Source organism: Ctenopharyngodon idella, chromosome 17, assembly GCF_019924925.1.
Source record: "Ctenopharyngodon idella isolate HZGC_01 chromosome 17, HZGC01, whole genome shotgun sequence".
In the NCBI taxonomy this organism is placed as follows: domain Eukaryota; kingdom Metazoa; phylum Chordata; class Actinopteri; order Cypriniformes; family Xenocyprididae; genus Ctenopharyngodon; species Ctenopharyngodon idella.
The window spans coordinates 32,966,826-32,992,887 of record NC_067236.1 but is presented as its reverse complement, the minus strand read 5'-3'; the positions used below and the strand labels follow the sequence as shown (position 1 = coordinate 32,992,887).

At 38.3% G+C, this 26,062-nt stretch overlaps 2 protein-coding genes across 2 annotated transcripts; both read right to left on the bottom strand.

Moving 5' to 3' along the window:
* Positions 1 to 10,114: 10,114 nt before the first annotated feature.
* olfm4.2 (olfactomedin 4, tandem duplicate 2) lies at positions 10,115 to 14,183 on the bottom strand. The gene is made up of 5 exons (XM_051866922.1): positions 13,737 to 14,183; positions 13,403 to 13,570; positions 12,467 to 12,679; positions 12,249 to 12,393; positions 10,115 to 11,031 (listed from the first exon to the last, which is right to left on the bottom strand). Exons 1-5 carry the CDS (start codon positions 13,788 to 13,790, stop codon positions 10,226 to 10,228), a joined length of 1,386 nt encoding a protein of 461 aa, XP_051722882.1. The 5' UTR covers positions 13,791 to 14,183; the 3' UTR covers positions 10,115 to 10,225.
* Positions 14,184 to 20,793: 6,610 nt separating this feature from the next.
* olfm4.1 (olfactomedin 4, tandem duplicate 1) lies at positions 20,794 to 25,832 on the bottom strand. Its single transcript, XM_051866921.1, is given in 6 exon segments — positions 20,794 to 21,432; positions 21,434 to 21,726; positions 21,817 to 21,964; positions 22,883 to 23,095; positions 23,182 to 23,343; positions 25,763 to 25,832. Coding segments are annotated over 6 exon segments (1,413 nt in total). The 5' UTR covers positions 25,817 to 25,832; the 3' UTR covers positions 20,794 to 20,889.
* Positions 25,833 to 26,062: the final 230 nt, after the last annotated feature.

Sequence of the window (26,062 nt, the reverse complement as noted above, 5' to 3'; positions counted from 1 at the left end):
ACGGGACACTGGACCAAAATATGCACGGTTAAACTATGTAGCAATTAGTTAACCTTGTTTGTTTTTTATGTTAAATGAAATGTTAACTGTGTCAGTTGTTTTAACTAAAAGAAGCTTGCACTGACATATCTTAAAATATACCTGCTGAGCATGACTATTTGTAACAGGCAAGATTTTTAAAGCTATGATGACTTTGAAGTCCACTTTTTACGCTTCATTTCCATCAGTTCAAATGACAAATAAACGCATACTCTGAGTCTGAGAGCGCTCCACGAGTTATGAATGTTTGTACCATCTGGATTCTCAACATTGATCGGGTGAATGCACGTTTTAAACAGTTTATTGTACAGGTAAGTTAATCATCATACTAAAATAATGCCCTGCTACATTGTAACGCACACACATACAGACAGTAGCGCACACACAGAACCAAAAGGGGGCGCTCTTGGGAACCCCAGTCATCTGAAACAAAACAAGAGCCTCTGTGGTGCCTGAATCACACTCTTTGGCTGTACTAACTGATAACAAATTTTAGATGGATTGCTTTTTCACAAGGGCAGAAACGGTTCAAATCGTCTGGTTGTGATGAATGCGATGCAAAAGGAAGCCATCCTTCGAGATTCTCATGTCGATGCAGCGCTTCATATTGCTGTTGTTTGTAGGGCTGCAGTGACTAACTGATAAATGTGAGGTTACCAACAAATTTCATTAACGGAATAGTTCACCCAAAAATGAAAATCATTTACTCACTCTCAAGTTGTTCCAAACCTGTATGAATTTCTTTCCTCTGAACTGTCGACACAATGTAGAGCACTGTCTTGCTACACTATATTGCCAAAAGTATTGGGACACCCCTCCAAATCACTGAATTCAGGTGTTCCAATCACTTCCATGGCCACAGTTGTTTAAAATCAAACGAAGGAGCCACATAAAATCACAGAGCGGGGTCAGCGCATGCTGAGGCACACAGTGCGCAGAAGAAGGCAGCTTGACCCCTTAGTTCCAGTGAAAGGAACTCTTAATGCTTCAGCATACCAAGACATTTTGGACAATTTCATGCTCCCAACTTTGTGGGAATGGTTTGGGGATGGCCCCTTCCTGCTCCAACATGACTGCGCACCAGTGCACAAAGCAAGGTCCATAAAGACATGGATGAGTGAGTTTGGTGTGGAGGAACTTGACTGTCCTGCACAGAGTCCTGACCTCAACCCGACAGAACACCTTTGGGATGAATTAGAGCGGAGACTGTGAGCCAGGCCTTCTCACCAACATCAGTGCCTAACCTCACAAATGCGCTTCTAAAAGAATGCTCAAAAATTCCCATAAACACACTCCTAAACCTTGTGGAAAGCCTTCCCAGAAAAGTTGAAGCTGTTCATAGCTGCAAAGGGTGGGCCAACTCCATATTAAACCCTACGGATTAAGAACAGGATGTGATTAAAGTTCATGTGCACGTAAAGGCAGGCGTCCCAAAACTTTTGGCAATATAGTGTATGTATGTTCGGAGACCAGCAATATTAATTTCTGATCCATTTTGTTCCGTCCTCTGCTTGTTGATGTCGTTGTACAGCAAGAATGTTGTGACAGTTGGTCGGTGTTGTATTTGTCCTGCCCCTTCTCCACTCTGATTGGATGGCTGGCTAAAAAGTGTCAGTGATGAGTGCAGCGTTTTACTCCAAGTTGAACATTCTTCAACTCGAGGTGACCGGTAAAAAGCACCGAGCGCTTGAGCGTGAAAAAGACACTCAGTACCTCGTTACGCTTCTGCCATTTAAAAAAACGCGGCGCTCCCATTGAAAACAATTGAAAAAGTACACTAGCTGCTGTAAAAAACGCTTTGGTGGACACGCGGCCTTAAGGCTGCAGATATATCAAAAATAAAATCAATATCGTTAGTGCGACTGTCAAATTAAATATATATGATTAATTATATTTAATTAAATAAATATATGCGCTACAGGCTCCAGAGTGGCTCCGCTCCTCCACACAGGAGGCCATGTAGCCCATGATGCAGTGCTTCACCGGACCATCAGCTGCCCGCATACAAAGAGCCGAGTTTCACTCTGAAACTGGCAGTGCATACATCCATTTGCCGGGAGCACATCAAAATAAAAGCTCAATGGTTTAAAGTCATTGTGAAATGGAAGTTGCTCTAGTCTTTTCTTCCCTATTTCCTGGTGACTTCAACTTTGAAAATCAAGATATTATAAGGATAGTTAACCCAAAAATGAAAATCATCCCATGACCTATATCTCTGCATCAGAGCATCGTAGAGACATGGCGGTTGGCTCTATTGACTCATGCTAGCAAACTGGACTTCCAACATGCTACACATGCTAGCAGAGAATAGCTACATGTTAATAGCAATTAGCTTAGGGTTTAAACATTACACAAAAAAGTCAAAATGTGTTAGCATCATGCTAGCAACATGCTAATCGTGTTAGCATCATGCTAGCAACAGGCTAATCGTGTTAGCATCATGCAAGCAACATGCTAATAATGTTAGCATCTTGCTAAAAACATGCTAGCATCATGCTAGCAACATGCTAATCATGTTAGCATCTTGTTAAAAACACGCTAGCAACATGCTAATCGTGTTAGCATCATGCTAACAACATGCTAAAAATGTTAGCATCTGGCTAAAACATGCTAACAACATGGTAATCATGCTAGCATCATGCTAGCAACATGCTAATCATGTTAGCATCTTGCTAAAAACACGATAGCAACATGCTAATCGTGTTAGCATCTTGCTAAAAACATGCTAGCAACGTGCTAATCATGTTAGCATCATGCTAGCAATGCTAATCATATGTTAATATGTTAGCATCTTGCTAAAAACATGCTAGCAACATTGTAATCATGGTAACATCATGCTAGCAGCATGCTAATCATGTTAGCATCATGCTACCATCATGCTAAACAAGAGTGCCAAGTTTTGCCACTGCAAGCACCATTCAGATTTTCTTCAGGAAATGTACATTTTAGTTCTTCTTCCACTAAAATTTCTGCGCGCTACTCCTCCCGCAGCGTTTGTCATAGACCCATGAATGAGGTGTCAAATGGACCGGCTCATTGAGGAGAGGTGTGCTATGACTTTTATAAGCGATCGGGTGTACGATGTTCGCCCGGCGGGCGAAAAATTGGCCGAAAAATCCCATAGACTTAACATTGCGACAAACTTTGACGAGCTCCTAACGAGGATTTCGTAGAAACATGTGGGTTACCACGTTTGAAGAGGCTGGCAGGCTCTGTCAGACCATACCTCAAAATGGGGTGTAAGTTGTACCCCTGGGGCGCAAGAGCTGCCCAAAATTGCCCCATAGACATACTATGGTGAAGCCCATGAACCAGGAAGTGACTGCATGTTGTTTTTCCTACTATGGTAAATTATATAGGGATTTTGTATTGAACATAACTCTGGATCACAATGTCATAGAGACAAGGGGGCGGGCTCATTTTACTCAGGCAACCAATCAGTCTTTCAGGATCATTGTGAATCTATCAAGCCACACCCTAGCAACCATTTAGAGCACCCTAGCAACAGTTCCATAGACTTCCTTTGAAAATGATCAAAGGGATATCTTTGCATAGAAGTGTCATAGAAACATGAGGTTGGGCTCGTTTGACTTGGGGCAGCAAACGGCCAATCACGAATCACCTTCAACACTTCATAGCCACGCCCTAGCAACCATTTAGAGCACCTAGCAACCCAAATCCAAAGAGGAATATCTTCACATCTGAAAGACATAGAAGCATGGGGGTTGGTTTATATCATTAATACTGACAAGCAGCCTTTGGAGTATCATCATTGGCAGATGCCATGCGATTCCCTAGCAACCAAACAAAGTACCCTAGTAACCGTTTTGCAAGACCTATATCTCTGCATCAGAGCATCGTAGAGACATGGCGGTTGGCTCTTTTGACTCATGCTAGCAAACTGGACTTTCAACATGCTACACATGCTAGCAGAGAATAGCTACATGCTAATAGCAATTAGCTTAGGGTTTAAACATTACACAAACAAGTCAAAATGTGTTAGCAGCATGCTAGCAACATGGTAATCGTGTTAGCATCATGCTAACAACAGGCTAAGCGTGTTAGCATCATGCTAGCAACATGGTAATCATGCTAGCATCATGCTAGCAACATGCTAATCGTGTTAGCATCATGCTAGCAACAGGCTAGTCGTGTTAGCATCATGCTAGCAACATGCTAATCATGTTAGCATCTTGCTAAAAACACGATAGCAACATGCTAATCGTGTTAGCATCTTGCTAAAAACAAATACTAGCAACGTGCTAATCATGTTAACATCATGCTAACAACATGCTAATCGTGTTAGCATCATGTTAACAAAATGCTAAAAATGTTAGCATCTTCCTAGAAACATGCTAACAACATGGTAATCATGCTAGCAACATACTAGCAGTATGCTAAATCATGCTAGCAACATGCTAGCAATGTGTTAAATCATGCTAGCAACATGTTAAATAATGCTAGCAACATGCTAACAAACATGCTAAATCATGTTAGCAACATGCTATCATCATGCTAAATCATGCTAAAATCATGCTAAATAATGCTAGCAACATGTTAAATCATGTTAGCAACATGCTAGCAACATGGTAAATAATGCTAACAACATGCTAGCAATGTGTTAAATCATGCTAACAACATGCTAGCAATGTGTTAAATCATGCTATCAACATGCTAAATCATGTTAGCAACATGCTAGCAACATGCTAAATCATGCTAGCAACATGTTAAATCATTCTAGCAAAATGCTAAATCATGCTAGCAACATGCTAACAAACATGCTTAATCATGTTAACAACATGCTAAATCATGCTAGCAACATGCTAATTAATGCTAGCAACATGCTAGCAATGTGTTAAATCATGCTAGCAACATGCTAGCAGTATGTTAAATCATGCTAGCAACATGCTAAATCATGCTAGCAACATGTTAATTCATGCTAGCAACGTGTTAAATCATGCTAGCAACATGCTAGCAGTATGCTAAATCATGCTAGCAACATGCCAGCAACATGCTAAATCATGCTAGCAACATGCCAGCAACATGCTAAATCATGCTAGCAACATGCTAGCAATGTGTTAACTCATGCTAGCAACATGTTAACAAACATGCTTAATCATGTTTACAACATGCTACATCATGCTAGCAACATGCTAATAAACACGCTAAACCATGTTAGCAACATGCTAGCAACATGCTAAATCATGTTATCAATATGCTATCATCATGCTAAATCATGTTAGCCAACATGCTAGCAACATGCTAAATCATGTTAGCAACATGTTAGCAACATGCTAACAAAATGCTAAATCATGCTAACAACATTCTAAATCATGCTAGCAAACATGCTAGCAATGTGTTAAATCATGTTAGCAACATGCTAAATCATGTTAGCAACATGCTATCATAATGCTAAATCATGCTAACATCATGCTAAATCATGCTAGCAACATGTTAAATCATGTTAGCAACATGCTAGCAACATGGTAAATCATGTTAACAACATGCTAGCAATGTGTTAAATCATGCTAGCAACATGCTAGCAACATGCTAAATCATGCTAGCAACATGCTAGCAATGTGTTAAATCATGCTATCAACATGCTAAATCATGTTAGCAACATGCTAGCAACATGCTAAATCATGCTTGCATCATGCTAAATAATGCTAGCAACATGTTAAATCATTCTAACAACATGCTAAATAATGCTAGCAACATGCTAGAAACATGTTAAATCATGTTAACAACATGTTAAATCATGTTAGCAACATGCTAAATCATGTTAAATCATGTTAGCAACATATTAAATCATGCTAGCAACATGCTAAATGATGTTGGCAATGTGTTAATGCAAGCAACATGTTAAATCATGCTAGGAACATGATAGTAATGTGCTAAATCATGCTAGCAACATGCTAAATCATGTTAAATCTATCTAAACTCATTCAAACTCATAAACTCATCTAACTAACAAAACTACTAAACTAAAACTAAAAACTCTCAAACTGAAAACTTTGAAAACTTTTATAACTGCTTCAAACTTTCTGGACCGGCTTTTTCAAGCCAACTTAAAGTTTGTCTCAACGAACTTTTTTCATCTAGTTTAATATGGAATTGTTCAAAAGAAGTGGGAATGTGCCCTATGCAAACTCAAGTGGAAGGATTTTTTTTTCTCAAACTGGCCTTAAACAAAAAATATGTTTAGCCATGAGGCAACCATGATTCATTCTTTCCAAACATAGCTATGCAAGTCATCTGAAGTTTTTCAATTTTCCAATATTGTGCAGCCCTAATTGTGCTTTATATACCTACTGAAAACAGGTAAACAAGGACATATTTGAAGTCTTTGGTGTGTGGCAGTGTGTGACATCGGGTTACGACTCACAGTCGAAAGAGCTAGTAAATAGGACCAATAACACCATCAAGAGTGCGTTGTTGAAGTATTGCAATGCTGAGCAGAATGACTGGGACCAGCACCTGAGAAGAGTCATGTACGGCATCAACACCTCAGCGCAGGTGTGTTACGCTGCGACGGTCATTATTATACATTGATTAGCAGGATTTGTTCGTCATTTGAGCAGCATTTTCTGCTCTAAGAAGGTCACTCCATTCTCTGTCATGTTTAACCGACATCTGTGCATTCCCGAATCTCTCGACAATTGAGAATTGAGAATTGAGAATCGTCATTGACAATCCAGAGCTCGGCACCGAAACAAAGATTGCTGAGGTGTTGCCAGTTCATGCTAAGGTAACCCGTAACTCATGTTTTTCCAACCTTTTACCCATGAAAGTGCACTGGAACGGCAGTCAAACCCGTGACTTCCCACCCGTGAACTCGTACTAGATCGATGTACTCCCAGTTCCGCGCTCTGACGTCACATAGCCCGCGAAACAACAATGGCAGCCCTTATGGATGTGGTGTTATGCAAGTGCACGGTAAAATAATGTAAAATAAAAGGTATAACAGCTTCTCTTGCCTTATGCGCCGTTTTTCCTCCTCCGTTTCCCTCAAATAAGCAAGAAGTAAGCACCTTTGGCGATAGAAATAATTGTAAATGAGCATAAGCCCCGTACGGTCCGCCATGCTGATTTGTTTAAACTCAGGCAGTTTGGCGTGACTTGCCTGGAACGCTACAAAGTCGTGAGTCGTGGTTTGAAGTTGTGGCTTACGGGCTCAAAAACCTGCCTGGAACGCAGCATATCACTTGTGTTTTGAGTAGTTGTGAGGTTCAGTACTTTGTTTAAATCTTAATATGGGGAAAGATGTATATGCTGTAACTGGTCACCATTTCTTTTTAGGTTTTTAACAGTTTCACTGGGTTTTTATTCACTCAAATGGTCCTACATTATGAAAAATTTTAAAAGTACAAATATTCCTTGTAGTCTCTCAGTATAGCTCATAAAAACTACACGCTAATTACAGTATAGTACAATTAGAAAAATTCTTTGGTCAACAGAAGTTTGCAAAAGTAAATTATATGAATACATTAAATCCATATGATCGTCAAATGTTTATTAAACCACAAATGATCTGTAAGGTACAGTCGTTCCTTTAAGTTGAAGTAACAAGTTATGATTAGCTCCCCGTGATCTATTCTATATAGTTGTTAAAAATAAAAAAATAATTTTTAGTTACACTTCATTTTAAGGTGTCCTTGTTACAGTGTAATTATACATTCAAGTACTGAGTAATATTAATTAACAACATGTACTCACTATAGGGCTAGGATTAGGGATTGGTTTAGGCCAGGTTAGTTGCATGTAATTATGCATAATTTATAGTTATTACTATAGTAACCGCATGTAACACATTACCAAATTTTGTTATTTTGTAAATAATGCCTATCTTGGCCATTGTATTTGTTTTCCTTAATGATGCATGGAAAATTAAAAAATGAAAATTCTGGGCTGATACTAACTTTTTATTTTTAACATATTTTTTTAAAATGATATTAGACTTTTTAATTAATTTCATGAATTTATTAATCAATTAATCACATTTATTTAATAATCAACAAATAAAAACCATCTTTTCACGCTTGTAAAAAGAAACCTGTTTTGACATGTTTTTTACTCCAAACTCACTTTTTCACTTTTGGCGTCTTTTGGATTATCATGAGGCAGAAATTATATTATTTTATAGTATTTTATACAGTGATAAAAGCTGCTGTATGTTGATTAGCATTGCATTATAAAAATACTTTATTTTTATGAAAATACCAGAGATGTCTAGAAGAACACGATATATACAGTATATTGTCGCAATCCTATTTATTGTCTTCATGTTTCAGGCCTTAAATTATTAATGTTCAGACAGTCTCCTTTCTGTTTTTCCAGTACTTCAGACCTCACTAACTGGATGCTCAAGGCAGTAAAACACCACTATGTCCAACTGCCTTGAGCATCCAGTTAGTGAGGTCTGAACGCGCTCTGACAACGGAAGTGACAACGGAAGTGATGTCTCGCACTTATACTTCAATGAGTCAGAGTCAGAGTGTGTTCAGACATCACCAACTGGATGCGCAAGGTAGTTGGACATAGTGGTGTATTACAGGTAAAAAATTACATAAATACTGTTCGGTTTCTCAGACATACCGATCGTTTCGTGTCTTAGGACATCAATGTGTCGTCATGAGCCGCAGGGTTTAATTTGGATTTGTCTGTGCATGTTTTTTTGACTCTTATAGATTGAGCTCCCATTGACATGCATTATACGACTGACAGCCTGCAACGGTTGGAGTTAAAAATCATCATTTGTGTTCTACTGAAGAAACAAAGTCACCTACATCTTGGATGCCCTGGGGGTAAGCAGATAAACATCACATTTTCATTTTTGGGTGAACTATCCCTTTAAAGGATCTGCTGCTAACATGTTGGTCCAGATACCACAGCACACCTTCTGGGGTCTAGCGGAGTCCATGCCTCGACGGGTCAGGGCTGTTTTGGCAGAAAAATGGGGACCAACACAATATTAGGAAGGTGGTCATAATGTTATGCCTGATCGGTGTGTGTGTGTGTGTGTGTGTGTATATATATATATATATATATTCAGATTTCATATAATTATTTCCTTTTTGGCCCATCATAGTGTGTATATATGTACTAAGTTTTTTGGTAGTTAATTCGGTTGTAGAATGCAGTTTGTCGTCCCATATATTACTGAATTATGTGTATACAGAATGGGATTAAAGGGATAGTTCACCCAAAAGTGAAAATTCTATCATCATTTACTCACCCTCAAGTAGTTCCAAACCTGTATGAATTTCTTTGTTCTGCTGAACACAAAAGAAGATATTTGGAAGAATGTCAGTAACCAAACAGATCTTGCCCCCCATTGACTACCATAGTAGGAAAAATAAATAAAGTCAATGGGGGGGCGAGATCTGTTTGGTTACTGACATTCTTCCAAATATCTTCTTTTGTGTTCAGCAGAACAAAGAAATTCATACAGGTTTGGAACTACTTGAGAGTAAGTAAATGATGATAGAATTTTCATTTTTGGGTGAACTATCCCTTTAAGCACTAAAGGGTGAACTGACAGGCAAATTTAGATGCACTGTGTACATGGCCATTATTTTAGAACTCTTCTTAATGTTACTTCTTATGTTATTTTCTTGCAGAATCAACTAAAATCACCATGTGCCGCTGTTTTCTGTTTGCCTCATCACTGGTTTGTTCTAATGCTGGATTTGTGATCATGCATGCTGTTTTATAAGGTAATGTTGCTGGTGATGCAAAGAAGACAGTGTGTGTGTTGCTTCAGTCTGAAGATGGACTGGTCTACATCTCCTAGCATGTATTGTATGCAGAGAGAGATCAATCCAGATGCTTGCAATTCCTTTTTGGTTAATCTAGTTGATCAGCAGTCATGTATGGCAAGTCAAAAAGCTAAAACTTTGAAGAAAACACTTTGATTTAGGCTGTTCCTGTTGACAGTGCGAGTTTGTTTTAGATGTTTAATATGCATTTTTATTTATCAGCTGATGCGCTTTAGTTTATATTGTCTGCTTTTAAGCTTTTGGTGGTTCACAAATGTAAATGTTTGGTAAACATGCACAACATTGACACTCAAGATTAAAACATGCAAGAGGTTGATGCTTGTGTATAACTTTATTGTAATATTTGCATTTCCGCAGAAAAGATTTAAATTGTCAATTATCAGTCAAGTTTGAAAGTGATAGTTTATCTAATCAGCCTTGAACTTCACATTGTAATACACATAGTATCCGTTGTTGTACATGTAAAGCCTCTGATCGGTAGGATTGTAGTCCAGGTGCACGTAAAAGTCCTGGAACTTCTCGAAGCGAATGCTAACGTGGCTTTCCTCGTTTTTATTGGTGTCGTAGGTGTAAAAGATCTCCTCTGTTTGCGTATCTACCGACCTGGTCGCATGCAAGACGCCACATATCATGAATGTGTTTGTGATTGACTGCTTGTATTCACTGGTCTGCCAAACCTCTTCTACCTCAAATGTCTCCTCGTTGATCTTCCCTAAAACCAGTTTACCCTTTGAATCCTCTGTGGCATAAGTTACCCACAGGCCGGACTCATCGGCTGCGAAGTCCAGGTTCTGGTTGGCCGAGTAATGATATGAGAATCTGCTGCTGGCCTTGGGAATTGCCTTGAACTGAGCCTTTACACTGGTCATGTTGAACTTTGCCATACCAAAAGAGCTTCTGAACTGATAGTACAGGGTGTTTTCTCGCACAATGTAGTTGTTTCCAGTGCCTTGCCAGTCATATTGACCTTTGACGAAAAGCGCATGTGTCTTAAAGCTCTGTCTCATGATCAGTTTGTAGTAGTCAGTGTACTGTGTGATTTTAGTGACCAAAGTGTCAGTATAGCCGTAGTACCAGTACATGTTCTCAGAGCCAGGCAAGGGCTTGGAGTCTTTACCCCATCCTCCGTACTTGAAACCTCCATTCAGGTCTGCATTGAGTTGGCTGACGACAGGTTTTCCAATCCTGAGAATACCTCCATGCTTACAGGACCCTAGGAGATTTAGCAAAAAAATGCTAAAGCTTTCAAAAAACTGTTTATAATATGATTTAATGGTAACACTTCATTTGATAACATTAATGCATTAGCAAACATGAACTAAGAATGAGCAATATATTTTTAGAGCATAACATATACAACTTTTGATTTTAAAAATGCATTAGTAAATGTTGAAATTATTATTAACTAAAATGTGTAAATACTGCAGAAGTATTGGTCATGCCAACTTACGTTAACAAATGAAACCTTACTGTATAGTGGTATATTTAACTTTTAACCAGAAAGTCAAGTCACATCAAATCTCATCAAGTTTGTTTGTTTTTGTTTTATTTTGTTTTATTCATTTATCTGATCATCCCTCATTATGATTATAACCAGGCCAAGTTTTAGGACTCTCTGTGACTGAGGCAGCATCATGCTATAATGGTTGGCTAGACTTGATTCAATTCATGATTCATAAAGGGTTTTCAATTCATTACAAAAGCAATTTTTGCTTATTCAGAACAATTCACTTTGAATTGCAATGTCATTTTATTAGATTCAAATAATAGCAAATGAAAGGGTGAATTTTCATTATTTAAGTATATGGATATTTCCTTTAACCCTAAAGCATGCATAATTCATAATATGGATAAAACAGCTTAATTCCTTAATATTAATGCAGTACATTGGGCCCAGACTTTTCTTAAAGTGTGTGCACTCATTTAGTGCACTTAAACCCCACCCCTGCAAGTTCACTCTCATCTGCATACTCTTTTAAGGCCACGCCCACATATCAACATCCAATCAACAACCAATGTATAAAACCAAGTCCCACCCTACATTTTTGTTTGTCATAGTGCAGAGTATAATTTTATAGTGCGTCATTTGGGACACAACTTCAAAATGGCAGAAAAAAATCATGACGGAAAATGTAGTGACGTAGGTTGCAGACGAATCACCTTGAGCACCTTGGAATTTTGTTTCTAGCCCTTAAGGTTCTTTGCATAAAGTTGCATAAACATGAGTACAAGTTTGGACAGTTGGTGGCGCTAGAGGGATTGAGTTAGAGACTGTAAATTTGCTGTGGATAATGTTGAGACTATCCTCTATCTCTGTGCCAAATTTCATACATTTCCTTCAAGAGGTTCTAAGGGCTGCCATAGACTAAGAGCTGAAGAAGAACAATAAGAAAATGAATAAATACAAGAGCTTTGGCCCGTAATACCTACCTATTTGTGCATTAGAGTAGTCATCCTTATCATCCTGACATTTCTCCAGTTTCCGCTGAAGTTTGGCAAACTCGATGCGAATCAAATCTAAGTTGCTCCGGTCATAGCTCTCCAGTTGGTCGACAATTAAACTCATATTGCGAATCTTACACAGAAAACAAATTAGAACCATGCAAACACTATAACGACATGTATTGTGTAAGTGAAGGAAGTTTCACCTCTATGTAAAGACTCTCGAAGGCAGGTGAAGAGGAGTTTAGAGATGTTTTCAGTTGCGTGACTAGAGCCTCAAACTCTCTGAGCTCAATGCGGAGGAGCTCAAACTCCAGTTTGATGTACTTGTCCGGTCCGCTCTCCAGATTCTCCACACGAACCGTCAGATTGGAGAGCTGGCTGAGAAGAATGACCAGCTGAACCTTCAGACTGCTGACCTGAGCACATGAAATAGAATTACAGCAAATGAGAAATGGATGATTAGCATAGCAAAATGCATTGATTTAATTGACTTTTAACCGCGAGATGGAGAATATCTTTAGTTGTTGATGTCAAAGGTTTTGTGCCCAATCACAAATTCTTCTGTCATTTGGTAGAACTGGACAGGTTGCGGGATGCCCTCATCCTCAAAAACCATCAACAAAACTACACAAGATCAAAGAAGATACAAGGAAAAAAGAAAATGCAGAAAGCCATCAAGTTCATCGTGATGACTGAAATCCCATGGAGGCATTTAGAAACGAAATACTCAAACTGTAAACCACCAAATAATGTTTGGTTGTTTTGTGTGGTTTTAGTTTTAGTTAACCATAATTAACCAACATATTACCACTGTTTATTTTACAAATTTAAGTACTTAAAGTACTGAGTACTTAAATATATAATTACACTGTAACACTGACTCCTTAAAATAAGGAAACAACTTTAAGGAAACATTTGTAATTTTCATTTAGTTAATAACTTGATGTAATAAAATAACTACAACTGAAATAAAATGAATAAAAACTACATAGACATATTTAAAAAAATACTAAAACTTAATTAAACCAAAACATTATATTAATAAAAAAATATATAAAACCATCTCAATGATACTAAATTAACGCTGGTTGTGTCGAATATAAAATCCGCTAATCTAGACCATATGAACATAAAACTACCTTGTTGATGTGGAGCTTGACTACTACAGAGAGCTGATTTGAGGACGTCTGCATGTGCTCCACACGGTCCGCTGGGAATGAAGTATCGGGCAGGAACACGTTACAAACACACTGTCCAAACTCTCCGACGGAGCCGTCGACGCTGCCAGAGCCCCAATCCTCTAGAGACTGGAAAACATTATGGCTTTATTTTTCTTTATGTTAAAGGATTAGTTCACTTGTGGGTGAGTAAAGCTTGAGGTAATTTTCAAAGTGAGCTAATCCTTTAAGATATGTTTGAAAATTGAATCTTTGGAAAATGAAATGTATCAAAACGGATAAGAGTGACTCTTACCAGCCAGGCGTGAGCAGGAGTAGCGAGCAGGAGGATGAGCAGCAGGAGATCCATCGTGTGTCTCTTTTCAGAATATGTTTCTCTTTCTCAGCTATGGCCTTTTATGCAGCATGTTATCAGAACTAATCTGCAGCACATGTCTTATTCTCATGCTTATTGTGTTTGACATCCAATGAATGTACTGTACGATGACGTTTCTTATTAAGGCATATGCACACAGTTCATGTTGGCTTAACACGGTCTACGTGTTTTATTGGTGGATTATCATGACATTCACAGAGTCATAATTGACCTGAGAGGAAACATTGTTTGCAAAACCTGGAGAAGGTCATGGACTAGTGTACTAACATGCCATGACTGAGTGCTGGTGTGATCTAGACCTGTCTGTGTGTCCATCTATTCAACCGTCCATGCTAAAACAATGCAATAAACTCTGGAGTGCCTCATGAAAAACGGCATTACTGGTAACACACTCACACACAAAATAGGGGGGTGGCCTTGATGGAGTTAAATTGAACTTTTGCCTACATTTTTTGCGCAAATCCTTTCAATAAAAAATTAAACAGGGAATTTCTAAATTATAAGATGATTCTGACTTGTCACTTACAAAAAATAAAATATTTTGTAGTAATGTATATATATATTGCCTTGTTATTTATACATTTTCTCTTAATGGTAACGCTTTAGATTACAACCCGGAAAGTACTGCACAAGTAAAATGAATATACAGCGTACCTTTAGGTAATTATAGTGTACCTATAAAGTACATACAGTGGTGGTCAGAATTATTGGCACCCTTGGTAAATATGATCAAAGATGACTGTAAAAATAAATCTGCATTGTTTATCCTTTTGATATTTAATTCATAAAATTAGCAAAAATCTAAACTTTCATTGAAGGAAAAGAATTGAAAGTGGGGGGAAAATCACATTATGAAATAAATGTTTTTCTCCAAAACACGTTGGCCACAATTATTGGCACCCTTTTATTCAATACTTTTTGCTACCTCCTTTTGCCAAGATAACAGCTCTGAGTCTTCTCCTATAATGCCTGATGAGTTTGGAGAACACCTGACAAGAGATCAGAGACCATTCCTTCATGCAGAATCTCTCCAGATCCTTCAGATTCCGAGATCCATGTTGGTGCTTCTTCTCTTCAGTTCACTCCACTCATTTTCTTTAGGGTTCAGGTCAGGGGACGGGGATGGTCATGGCAGAAGCTTCATTTTGTGCTCAGAGACACATTTTTGTGTTGGTTTTGATGTTTGTTTTGAATTATTGTCCTGATGGAAGATCCAATCACTGCCCATTGTTGGATTTCTAGCAGAAGCGGTCAGGTTTTGATTTTTTATTTGTTGGTATTTGATAGAATCCATGATACCATGTATCAGAACAAGATGTCCAGGACCTCCAGCAGAAAAATAGGCCCACAACATTAAAGATCCAGCAGTATATTTAACTGTGGGCATGGGGTACTTTTTATCCATGTGTGCACCAAACCCATCTGGTGGGTTTGCTGCCAAAAAGCTCTTTTTTTTAGTTTCATCTGACCACAGAAGCCGGTCCCGTGTCTGACAACTGAATATGCTGGAGATGTTTCTGGATGAGCGCAGAGGATTTTTCTTTAAACCCTCCCGAACAACTTGTGGGGATGTAGGTGCTGTTTGATAATTTTTTTTTAGGCTTTCTGAGACTCAAGATTCAACTAATCTCTGCAATTCCCCAGCTGTGATCCTCGGAGAGTCTTTGGCCACTCAAACTTTCCTCCTCACCGCACATTAGGGCGATTTAGACACACGTCCTCTTCCAGGCAGATTTGTAACATCTTTAGTTGATTGGAACTTCTTAATTATTGCCCTGATAGTGGAAATGGAGATTTTCAATGCTTCAGCTATTTTCTTACAGTCACTTTCTATTTTGTGAAGCTCAACAATCTTTTGCTGCTCATCAGAACTATATTCTTTGGTTTTTCTCATTGTGATGAATGATTAAGGGATTGTGTTTCCTCATGTTTATACTCCTGTGAAACAGGAAGTCATGGCTGGACAACTTCATGTTCATGATAACCCTGGTGTGTCAAAAATATGAATAGGAATATACTTCAGAGATATTTTACTCATAAAAAATTATAGGGGTGCCAATAATTGTGGTCAACGTGTTTTGGAGAAAAACATTTATTTCATAATGTGATTTTTCCCCCCTACTTTCAATTCTTTTCCTTCAATGAAAGTTTAGATTTTTGCTAATTTTATGAATTAAAGATCAAAAGGATAAACAATGCAGATTTACTTTTACAGTCATCTTTGATCATATTTACCAAGGGTGCCAATAATTCTGACCACCACTGTATATGTAGGAATAATAGAACAATATGGGTAGCACTTTATTTTACAGTCCTGTTCCCCATGTACATACTATGTACTTATTGTAGTAATTGCAATAACTGGGTAATAACTAGGTACTAACCCTGAACCTACCCCTAAACCTAACCCTAACCCATGTAGTTGCCTTATATTACCCAGTACTTTCTTAGGTAAGTACATGTAAGTGAACGTACTGTAAAATAAAGTGCAACCACAATATGTAAAGTTTGGGGAATAAAGGGGTAACAACCAGGAAAATTATTTATACTCTAAGTATTTTAGAACTAAGGGGTACCTGTTCTCCTAATATGATAGGTAACAATGTTACTTTTGGGAGCAATTTAGTGAGAATATACACTGTGTAGCTTTTTGTAAAATAGTATACCAATACATAAAGGCTTTTTTTAAAACTACGGGGTACATATCAGTGCATTTATACAGTAATTTTTTTAATAGCAAAAAGATTAAGTTTGGGCTTCCATGTTTCACGGCAAGTAAAACTAAAACTATTGCAACTTTTTTTTTTCTTTTTTTTTTTAAATACTGGGGAAATATACTCTTGTTCCATGTAGTTACAAGGTAAGTGTGACATTGCAGGCTGTAAATTAAAGTGGTGCTTGTTACTCTCTTGTTTCAATTAAAAAAAAAATGTACAACACTTTTTCATTTAAAACTAGGGTTTTTTTCTTTTAAATCAACATTTCATTTCAAATGCGAAAGTCCTCACCATTTACTCATCTTTTACCCTCATGTAATTTGAGATCTATACGACTTTCTTTCTTCAGATGAACACAAATGAAGGTATTTAGAAAAATAATCTCTCAAGCTCATTGGTTCCTAAAAGTTGAAGCATCAAACAGCACATACAGCAATAATGACGGCAATCCATACATCCCCAATGGACGAATCAATGTCTTCTGAAGTGAAAAGTGTTTGTAAGAAAAATATATTAAACATTTTAAACTGTAGACTATCGCTTCCGGGTACACCAGGTAGTCAACAAGTGGGTAAGACAACTTTTATTTCCTTTCGTACACAGCACACAGAAACAACTTTCTAATATCGCAACCGAAACTGCCTGTCAAGTGATAGACGAAACTAACAATGCATTTTTATCTTTAAGTTGAAATGAAATGTGGATAAACATTCATAAAACAATTCCCTTAGAAGAAAATGTATAATACACAAAAAAAAAAAAAAAAATGACATTACTGCAGACAGGATTTGCATTTCACATGTCGGCAAATAAAAATTAAATCGGCTAAATTGCCTGTGGAAGCACGCTCTTAAGTACAGCGCAACATCGATGCACTGAAAACAATAAAACAAATAATAATAATGAACAATTAAATTAGAACAGAATATACCTTTCTAATAAATAATAATAATACAAATAATAAAGTCAGAATCAAGTCACAAGGTGCTAAACAAATGTGTGCAAAATGCCTAAATTGCAGGGGAACATGTTCAAAACACAAGCCACAAATAGTTAAATTAGATAACCCTGAGTGACCAATAAAAAAATAAATAAAAAAAAATAAAGAAATTATTAAAATAACAAAAGTATAGCCAGAATTGCCAACTTTGTCTTTTTATCTGCAGAGACAACAATAAACGCTAAACTGGAGTGGCAATCTTTTTAGCTAAAAGCGCACAGCGCATGACTCATCAGAACTATATCATTTTGATGATTATAACTGACAACTAAGAAAAATCCCAAATTCAGTATCTCAGAAAATTAGAATATTGTGAAAAGGTTCAATATTGAAGACACCTGGTGCCACACTCTAATCAGCTAATTAACTCAAAACACCTGCAAAGGCCTTTAAATGGTCTCTCAGTCTAGTTCTGTAGGCTACACAATCATGGGGAAGACTGCTGACTTGACAGTTGTCCAAAAGATGACCAATGACACCTTGCACAAGGAGGGCAAGACACAAAAGGTCATTGCAAAAGAGGCTGGCTGTTCACAGAGCTCTGTGTCCAAGCACTTTAATAGAGAGGCGACGGGAAGGAAAAGATGTGGTAGAAAAAAGTATACAAGCAATAGGGATAACCGCACCCTGGAGAGGATTGTGAAACAAATCCCATTCAAAAATGTGGGGGAGATTCACAAAGAGTGGACTGCAGCTGGAGTCAGTGCTTCAAGAACCACTACGCACAGACGTATGCAAGACGTGGGTTTCAGCTGTCGCATTCCTTGTGTCAAGCCACTCTTGAACAACAGACAGCGTCAGAAGCATCTCGCCTGGGCTAAAGACAAAAAGGACTGGACTGCTGCTGAGTGGTCCAAAGTTATGTTCTCTGATGAAAGAAAATTTTGCATTTCCTTTGGAAATCAGGGTCCCAGAGTCTGGAGGAAGAGAGGAGAGGCACACAATCCACGTTGCTTGAGGTCCAGTGTAAAGTTTCCACAGTCAGTGATGGTTTGGGGTGCCATGTCATCTGCTGGTGTTGGTCCACTGTGTTTTCTGAGGTCCAAGGTCAACGCAGCCATATACCAGGAAGTTTTAGAGCACTTCATGCTTCCTGCTGCTGACCAACTATATGGAGATGCAGATTTCATTTTCCAACAGGACTTGGCACCTGCACACAGTGCCAAAGCTACCAGTACCTGGTTTAAGGACCATGGTATCCCTGTTCTTAATTGGCCAGCAAACTCACCTGACCTTAACCCCATAGAAAATCTATAGGGTATTGTGAAGAGGAAGATGCGATATGCCAGACCCAACAATGCAGAAGAGCTGAAGGCCACTATCAGAGCAACCTGGGCTCTTATAACACCTGAGCAGTGCCACAGACTGATCGACTCCATGCCACGCCGCATTGCTGCAGTAATTCAGGCAAAAGGAGCCCCGACTAAGTATTGAGTGCTGTACATGCTCATACTTTTCATGTTCATACTTTTCAGTTGGCCAAGATTCCTAAAAATCCTTTCTTTGTATTGGTCTTAAGTAATATTCTAATTTTCTGAGATACTGAATTTGGGATTTTCCTTAGTTGTCAGTTATAATCATCAAAATTAAAAGAAATAAACATTTGAAATATATCAGTCTGTGTGTAATGAATGAATATAATATACAAGTTTCACTTTTTGAATGGAATTAGTGAAATAAATCAACTTTTTGATGATATTCTAATTATATGACCAGCACCTGTATAGCATGGGTAGTCAAACCTTCTCCTGGAGGTCTACCATCTGGCAGACTTCAGTTCCAGGCCAGATCTGCTTCAACACACCTACCTGTTATTTTAAGTAATCTTGAACACTTTGACTGCATCCGAAATTGCATACTTCCCTACTATATAGTAGGCAAAAAACAGTATGACAAAAGAAGTATGTAGGAATTCACAGTACCCGGGAAAAAGTACTGGATGACCTACCACTTCCGCAAGATTCTGAAATGCACATACGATGGACACGTTACTATCCCATAAGGCCACGGGATAGGATTTGTAAATGGCAGTGAAGCGACACAACTGACACTGGTAGGTTACGTGATGATAATGACAACATGGTGGATGTAGTACGTCCAGATAACATTCATACTTTATAGAATGTACTTATACTTATACAATAAGTAATTACTTATTTAAAACAGGTATCTACTTTCGGGCACAGCCTTTGATTAGCTGGTTCAAGTGAGTTTTTTTTAGGGTTAGAGCTGAACTCGTTAAGCAGGGTTGGCTACCCCTGGTCTAGCGTACAGTGTATGTGTAGGTTGCAGTGTTATTTTAGTATCATTGAGATACTATTAGAGTTTGTAATATTTTTAATTAGTTTTTTTATTTTCTGTTTTCTTTTTACTTTTAGTTAAAGTTTAAGTTATTTTGGTGTGTGTGTGTGTGTGTGTATGTAGTTTTAGTTTTTTAAATTTTATTTCAGTTTTAGTTATTTTAGTACATCAAGTTAAAGTAAATGAAAAAGAGGAATGTTGCCTTGGCAACTAGCTGAAATAAAATAAGTTTAAGGTATTTTTATATTTTATAGGGGAGGAAAAAATGAAAAATCCTAACTTTTTATTAACCCTGTAACTGTCATGCCTGTCTGTTCTCTGTGTTTTGTATTGTGGTCCTTTAATTTGCATGTTGCCCTGTTATGTTCCTGTTTCTTGTAGTTCTTTGTAGTTTTCTGGTTGATTAGTTTCCTTTGTTCTTTGTCAGTCTTTGAATGTATTGTGTGTGTTTGTATACTCATTGTTCCCTGTTCAGGCTCTGTTTGTTTATTAAAACCCTTTTGCATTTGGATCCGCGTCTCTGTCTGCTATCCTTTGCTCCTGCACATTACAATAATCTTATAAGATGGACATCTGCATATTTTGACTTTACAATGTCCCGATCAGCATTAAATCCAAATTCACACATTTACCACATGGCAGGTAAAATTGTTGTGCTGAAGCAAATTTACCCTTCAATGTCATTTAGGGTTGCATTTGTAGTGGTGTAGTGATATTGTTGTTATCATTCAGGAATGGTCCAACTGTAAGTCAGTATATTGTATGATTTAGCATTCATGAGTATCAAGAGACTTGTCAAGAGTTCCACACTTTAAGGTGCATTGATCACAAAACTTATATGTATAATGGTAGATTAATCGTGACTCTGCATAGTTTGAAGAATATTCAGAAATTATAAGTAATTCAAAAATGAATTAAGCACAGTTATTAATAAGCATATGAAGAAATCTCACTTAAGTCATGCTGCTCATAAAAGTTTATTACACAAAGAGAAATACAGCACATTCATTGCTGTTCTGTTTGACAGCTGAATAATATACTCTTAATTCTCAGGTCAGTCACCAATCAAGAGTTTATCTCTAGAGTCCTCATAGTTGAACCAAACATGATAGCTGATGTAATAACCATTGTTGTACATGTAAAGTTTCTGATCAGTGGGGTTGTAGTCGAGGTAAACATAGGAGTCCTGGAACTTCTCAAAGGGAACACTAACATAGCTTTCCTGTTCTGTGCGAGTGTCAAAGGTGTAAAAGATCTCCTCAGTTTTAGTGTCTACAGACCTTGTGGCATACAGAACCCCACACACCATGAAAGTGTTTCCTACAGATGGTTTGAAAATACTGGTCTGCCAAACCTCCTCTACCTCAAATGTCTCCTCATTGATCTTCCCTAAAACCAGTTTACCCTTTGAATCCTCTGTGGCATAAGTTACCCACAGGCCGGACTCATCGGCTGCGAAGTCCAGGTTCTGGTTGGCCGAGTAATGATATGAGAATCTGCTGCTGGCCTTGGGAATTGCCTTGAACTGAGCCTTTACACTGGTCATGTTGAACTTTGCCATACCAAAAGAGCTTCTGAACTGATAGTACAGGGTGTTTTCCTCGCACAATGTAGTTGTTTCCAGTGCCTTGCCAGTCATATTGACCTTTGACGAAAAGCGCATGTGTCTTAAAGCTCTGTCTCATGATCAGTTTGTAGTAGTCAGTGTACTGTGTGATTTTAGTGACCAAAGTGTCAGTATAGCCGTAGTACCAGTACATGTTCTCAGAGCCAGGCAAGGGCTTGGAGTCTTTACCCCATCCTCCATACTTGAAACCTCCATTCAGGTCTGCATTGAGTTGGCTGATGATGGGTTTGCTGATTCTTCTAATTCCACCATGATTGCAGATTCCTGATTAACAGGTAAGTGAGTAAATAAACATAGATAATTCAAGACAGAATTACACGTTCAGTTTCATGTTCTTTATATAGAAAGACTCACCAATGTTGGGGTTAAAGATTTCATTATGGCGTATCTCACACGCCTCTAGTTTCTTCTGAAGAATTAAATATTCTCGACGTGTCACAAGAACCAGGTTCTTGTCGTAGGTGATCTCCAGTTGAGTAAGCACAGAAATAATGACACTGATCTGTTTTCATCAGAAAGAAAATTTGATCAAGTTAATCTCAAGCCAAAGGTGTGAAATCACCCTGAATAGTGCACCACAGAGTTAACATGCATGCAATTATGCAAATAAATATATGCAATTTTAGAGTCTCCAGTTCACCTCAAGTCTTTGGGTTGTTGAACACCCAGCAACACTTAGAGAACATGCAAACTTAATAGTCAACCTATTTTGTTGATCCTGAAACAACATTCCTGTCTGAAAATGTAGTCCTAATCATATTCCTACCCCTAAACCTAACCCTAACCATAACTTATCCCTAAAATCAGAGGGAAATGATAGGTGAATAATAATGATGTAGAAGCACCTAACCCTGGTTGTAAGCCTAAACTTGACATAAACTGTAAACATGTCCATCAAATCTGATTGGTTGATAGGAATGTTGTTCCAGGAATAAGTTGTATTTGGTCAAATCACGTTCACCTAATACAGAAAGGCCTCTCCAGTAAAGCAAGAATCAAACCGGCGACCTTCTTGCTGAAAGTCGGCAGTGCAACCCACTGAGCCACCGCTTGAAAACTAAAACCTCAAAAAGACCTATTTTGTTTGTTGGCTAAATAAAACCTCGCCTGGTCATTTGGAAGAGTTTGAAGGTTCAATACCCTGCTAAAAAGACCAGCATGAATTTCCATGCCAGACTGGTTAGTGTTGGTTTGGTGCTAGTGTAGCTGTTGAACCAGCTTTACCATGTTTTAACACCAGCTTAGCTGGTGAAGATTATTTTGTGGATGTATCTTAAAATCTACAGAAGTTATAGTTGAAAATTTTGGTGTTGGAACAGGGATTCTGAAAACAATCAAACTCAAGCTTGTACAAAAGCTGTAGGTTTGCTTTGTCAACCCAACCTTTTTTTGTTTTGAGGAGAGGTTCAGAAACTGTCACCTGTTCACGTATGGTTATAAGCACGGCAGAGGTGGTTTGTATAGACGCCTGCAGCTCCACAATTAGAGCCTCCACTTGCTTGATCTTGATGTTCACCTCCTCCAATTGGAGCTCACTGTAGGAGTCGGGGTCATCCTCCATCAGCTTGATCAGCAATGTCAGGTTCGTTATCTTTGCTATATAGATGTTTAGTTGAACCTCGTAAGTCTCCACCTGTACAAGAACCATTAAAGAACCGTTAAAGCATCTGCATATGTCACTTCAGTTTAGTCTCATGAGTTCATGAGATTGTACCAAACCTTGCTAATCTCTATCTCCAGTTTGTGGTTGATCTCAACTGCTGTGCTCTCCAGCGAGATGAGCGCTCCGATTGGAAATGTGCTGTTGGGCAGGAAAGCCTCACATATGCATTCTCCACTCTGATCTCCGGAGGCGCTGCCTTCAGTCCAGAGACTCCAGGCCTACAGAAGAGAGGTGAAAGCCATCAGCCTGTCTCCTCTTCTACATCAGTTTGTATTCATGTATTTGGCAGACACTTTTAATCAAAGAGATTTACACTGAATTCAAGGAATTCATCTTATTAGTTCATGCACTCACTGGGAATCAAACCCATGACATTGGTGTTGCTATGATCTTCTGCAGGTTTGACAAATTGATCCCAGCTCTGACCTACATCAAGTTCTACCATCAAAGTGTGAATACATTCAATCTGTTCATCATATAAAGCAACCAAGTCTCTTCAGAAAATTTGGACTAAACCTCTTGATTCATGTGGATTAGTTTTACGATCTCTTTATGAACTTTTTGAAGTGTCAAAGTGGTAGTTGTGTGGACTGTTAACGGAGAGACAGAAATCTCTCAGATTTCATTCAAAATATCTTCTGTTCTTCGAAGTTGAACGAAAGTCTTACAGGTATGGAAAGACATGAACTAACCCTTTAAGGCTTTACAAGACTCAGCACCAAAACTACATTGCATTTGCATTGATCTTTTACAGGTGCTGGTCATATAATTAGAATATCATCAAAAAGTTGATTTATTTCAGTAATTCCATTCAAAAAGTGAAACTTGTATATTATATTCATTCATTACACACAGACTGATATATTTCAAATGTTTATTTCTTTTAATTTTAATGATTATAACTGACAATTAAGGAAAATCCCAAATTCAGTATCTCAGAAAATTAGAATATTACTTAAGACCAATACAAAGAAAGGATTTTTAGAAATCTTGGCCAACTGAAAAGTATGAACATGAAAAGTATGAGCATGTACAGCACTCAATACTTAGTTGGGGCTCCTTTTGCCTGAATTACTGCAGCAATGCGGCGTGGCATGGAGTCGATCAGTCTGTGGCACTGCTCAGGTGTTATAAGAGCCCAGGTTGCTCTGATAGTGGCCTTCAGCTCTTCTGCATTGTTGGGTCTGGCATATCGCATCTTCCTCTTCACAATACCCCATAGATTTTCTACGGGGTTAAGGTCAGGCAAGTTTGCTGGCCAATTAAGAACAGGGATACCATGGTCCTTAAACCAGGTACTGGTAGCTTTGGCACTGTGTGCAGGTGCCAAGTCCTGTTGGAAAATGAAATCTGCATCTCCATAAAGTTGGTCAGCAGCAGGAAGCATGAAGTGCTCTAAAACTTCCTGGTATATGGCTGCGTTGACCTTGGACCTCAGAAAACACAGTGGACCAACACCAGCAGATGACATGGCACCCCAAACCATCACTGACTGTGGAAACTTTACACTGGACCTCAAGCAACGTGGATTGTGTGCCTCTCCTCTCTTCCTCCAGACTCTGGGACCCTGATTTCCAAAGGAAATGCAAAATTTTCTTTCATCAGAGAACATAACTTTGGACCACTCAGCAGCAGTCCAGTCTTTTTTGTCTTTAGCCCAGGCGAGACGCTTCTGACGCTGTCTGTTGTTCAAGAGTGGCTTGACACAAGGAATGCGACAGCTGAAACCCATGTCTTGCATACGTCTGTGCGTAGTGGTTCTTGAAGCACTGACTCCAGCTGCAGTCCACTCTTTGTGAATCTCCCCCACAGTTTTGAATGGGTTTTGTTTCACAATCCTCTCCAGGGTGCGGTTATCCCTATTGCTTGTACACTTTTTTCTACCACATCTTTTCCTTCCCTTCGCCTCTCTATTAATGTGCTTGGACACAGAGCTCTGTGAACAGCCAGCCTCTTTTGCAATGACCTTTTGTGTCTTGCCCTCCTTGTGCAAGGTGTCAGTGGTCGTCTTTTGGACAACTGTCAAGTCAGCAGTTTTACCCATGATTGTGTAGCCTACAGAACTAGACTGAGAGACCATTTAAAGGCCTTTGCAGGTGTTTTGTGTTAATTAGCTGATTAGAGTGTGGCAGCAGGTGTCTTCAATATTGAACTTTTTCACAATATTCTAATTTTCTGAGATACTGAATTTGGGATTTTCCTTAGTTGTCAGTTATAATCATCAAAACATTGATGTAAACATTTGAAATATATCAGTCTGTGTGTAATGAATGAATAATATACAAGTTTCACTTTTTGAATGGAATTAGTGAAATAAATCAACTTTTTGATGATATTCTAATTATATGACCAGCACCTGTATTCATTTTCAGGAGATATTCCAGTTAAAATGTTACTGTCTGCCCCTTTAAAATCTATGGTTGAGCATGGTTTTTCTGCTGTCTCCTAAACTGGAATAATCTTCTCCTGTTGTTGAACCATTCAAATCTAATTTTAAGACCTAATCTTTAGTTTAGCTGCTGAGTCGAAGCAATGACAATGGTATCAATAAGTCTCTATGCTTACTAATAATTTAACTGTAAAGCACCTGGTTCAGTTTTTGCTGCTTTCAAACATCAAGAAATAAATTGTACTCACCCCCTCGACAACAGCAGACCTGAAGAGGACGAAATAAAGAAGCGTGACAATCATCGTGCATCAGTTAGTTGTGTTGCAGGAACAGGGCTCTCTGGATTTTAAAGACCATCTTATCTTGTATGACAATCAGCATCTGCTTTTTTCACAGCAGTATTCTCTGACAAATGATGATGTTCAAATTTGTCTTTTACACAACACTGCTAAAGCAATTAATTTTATGGATTTAAGGCAGTGGGTATAAACTGTTGAAACTGAGAGAGAGAAAATAACAGGTGTGTTTTCACATGAAATATGTCATCC

Bases quoted from the DNA above. Each gene is read 5' to 3' on its own strand.
- olfm4.2 (XM_051866922.1), bottom strand. From the start codon at position 13,790: ATGGATCTCCTGCTGCTCATCCTCCTGCTCGCTACTCCTGCTCACGCC. The intron at 13,571-13,736 runs GTAAGAGTCACT...AATGTTTTCCAG, and splicing joins CTCCTGCTCACGCCTGGCTG to TCTCTAGAGGATTGGGGCTC. The intron at 12,680-13,402 runs GTAGTTTTATGT...TCATGTGCTCAG, and splicing joins TCAAGCTCCACATCAACAAG to GTCAGCAGTCTGAAGGTTCA.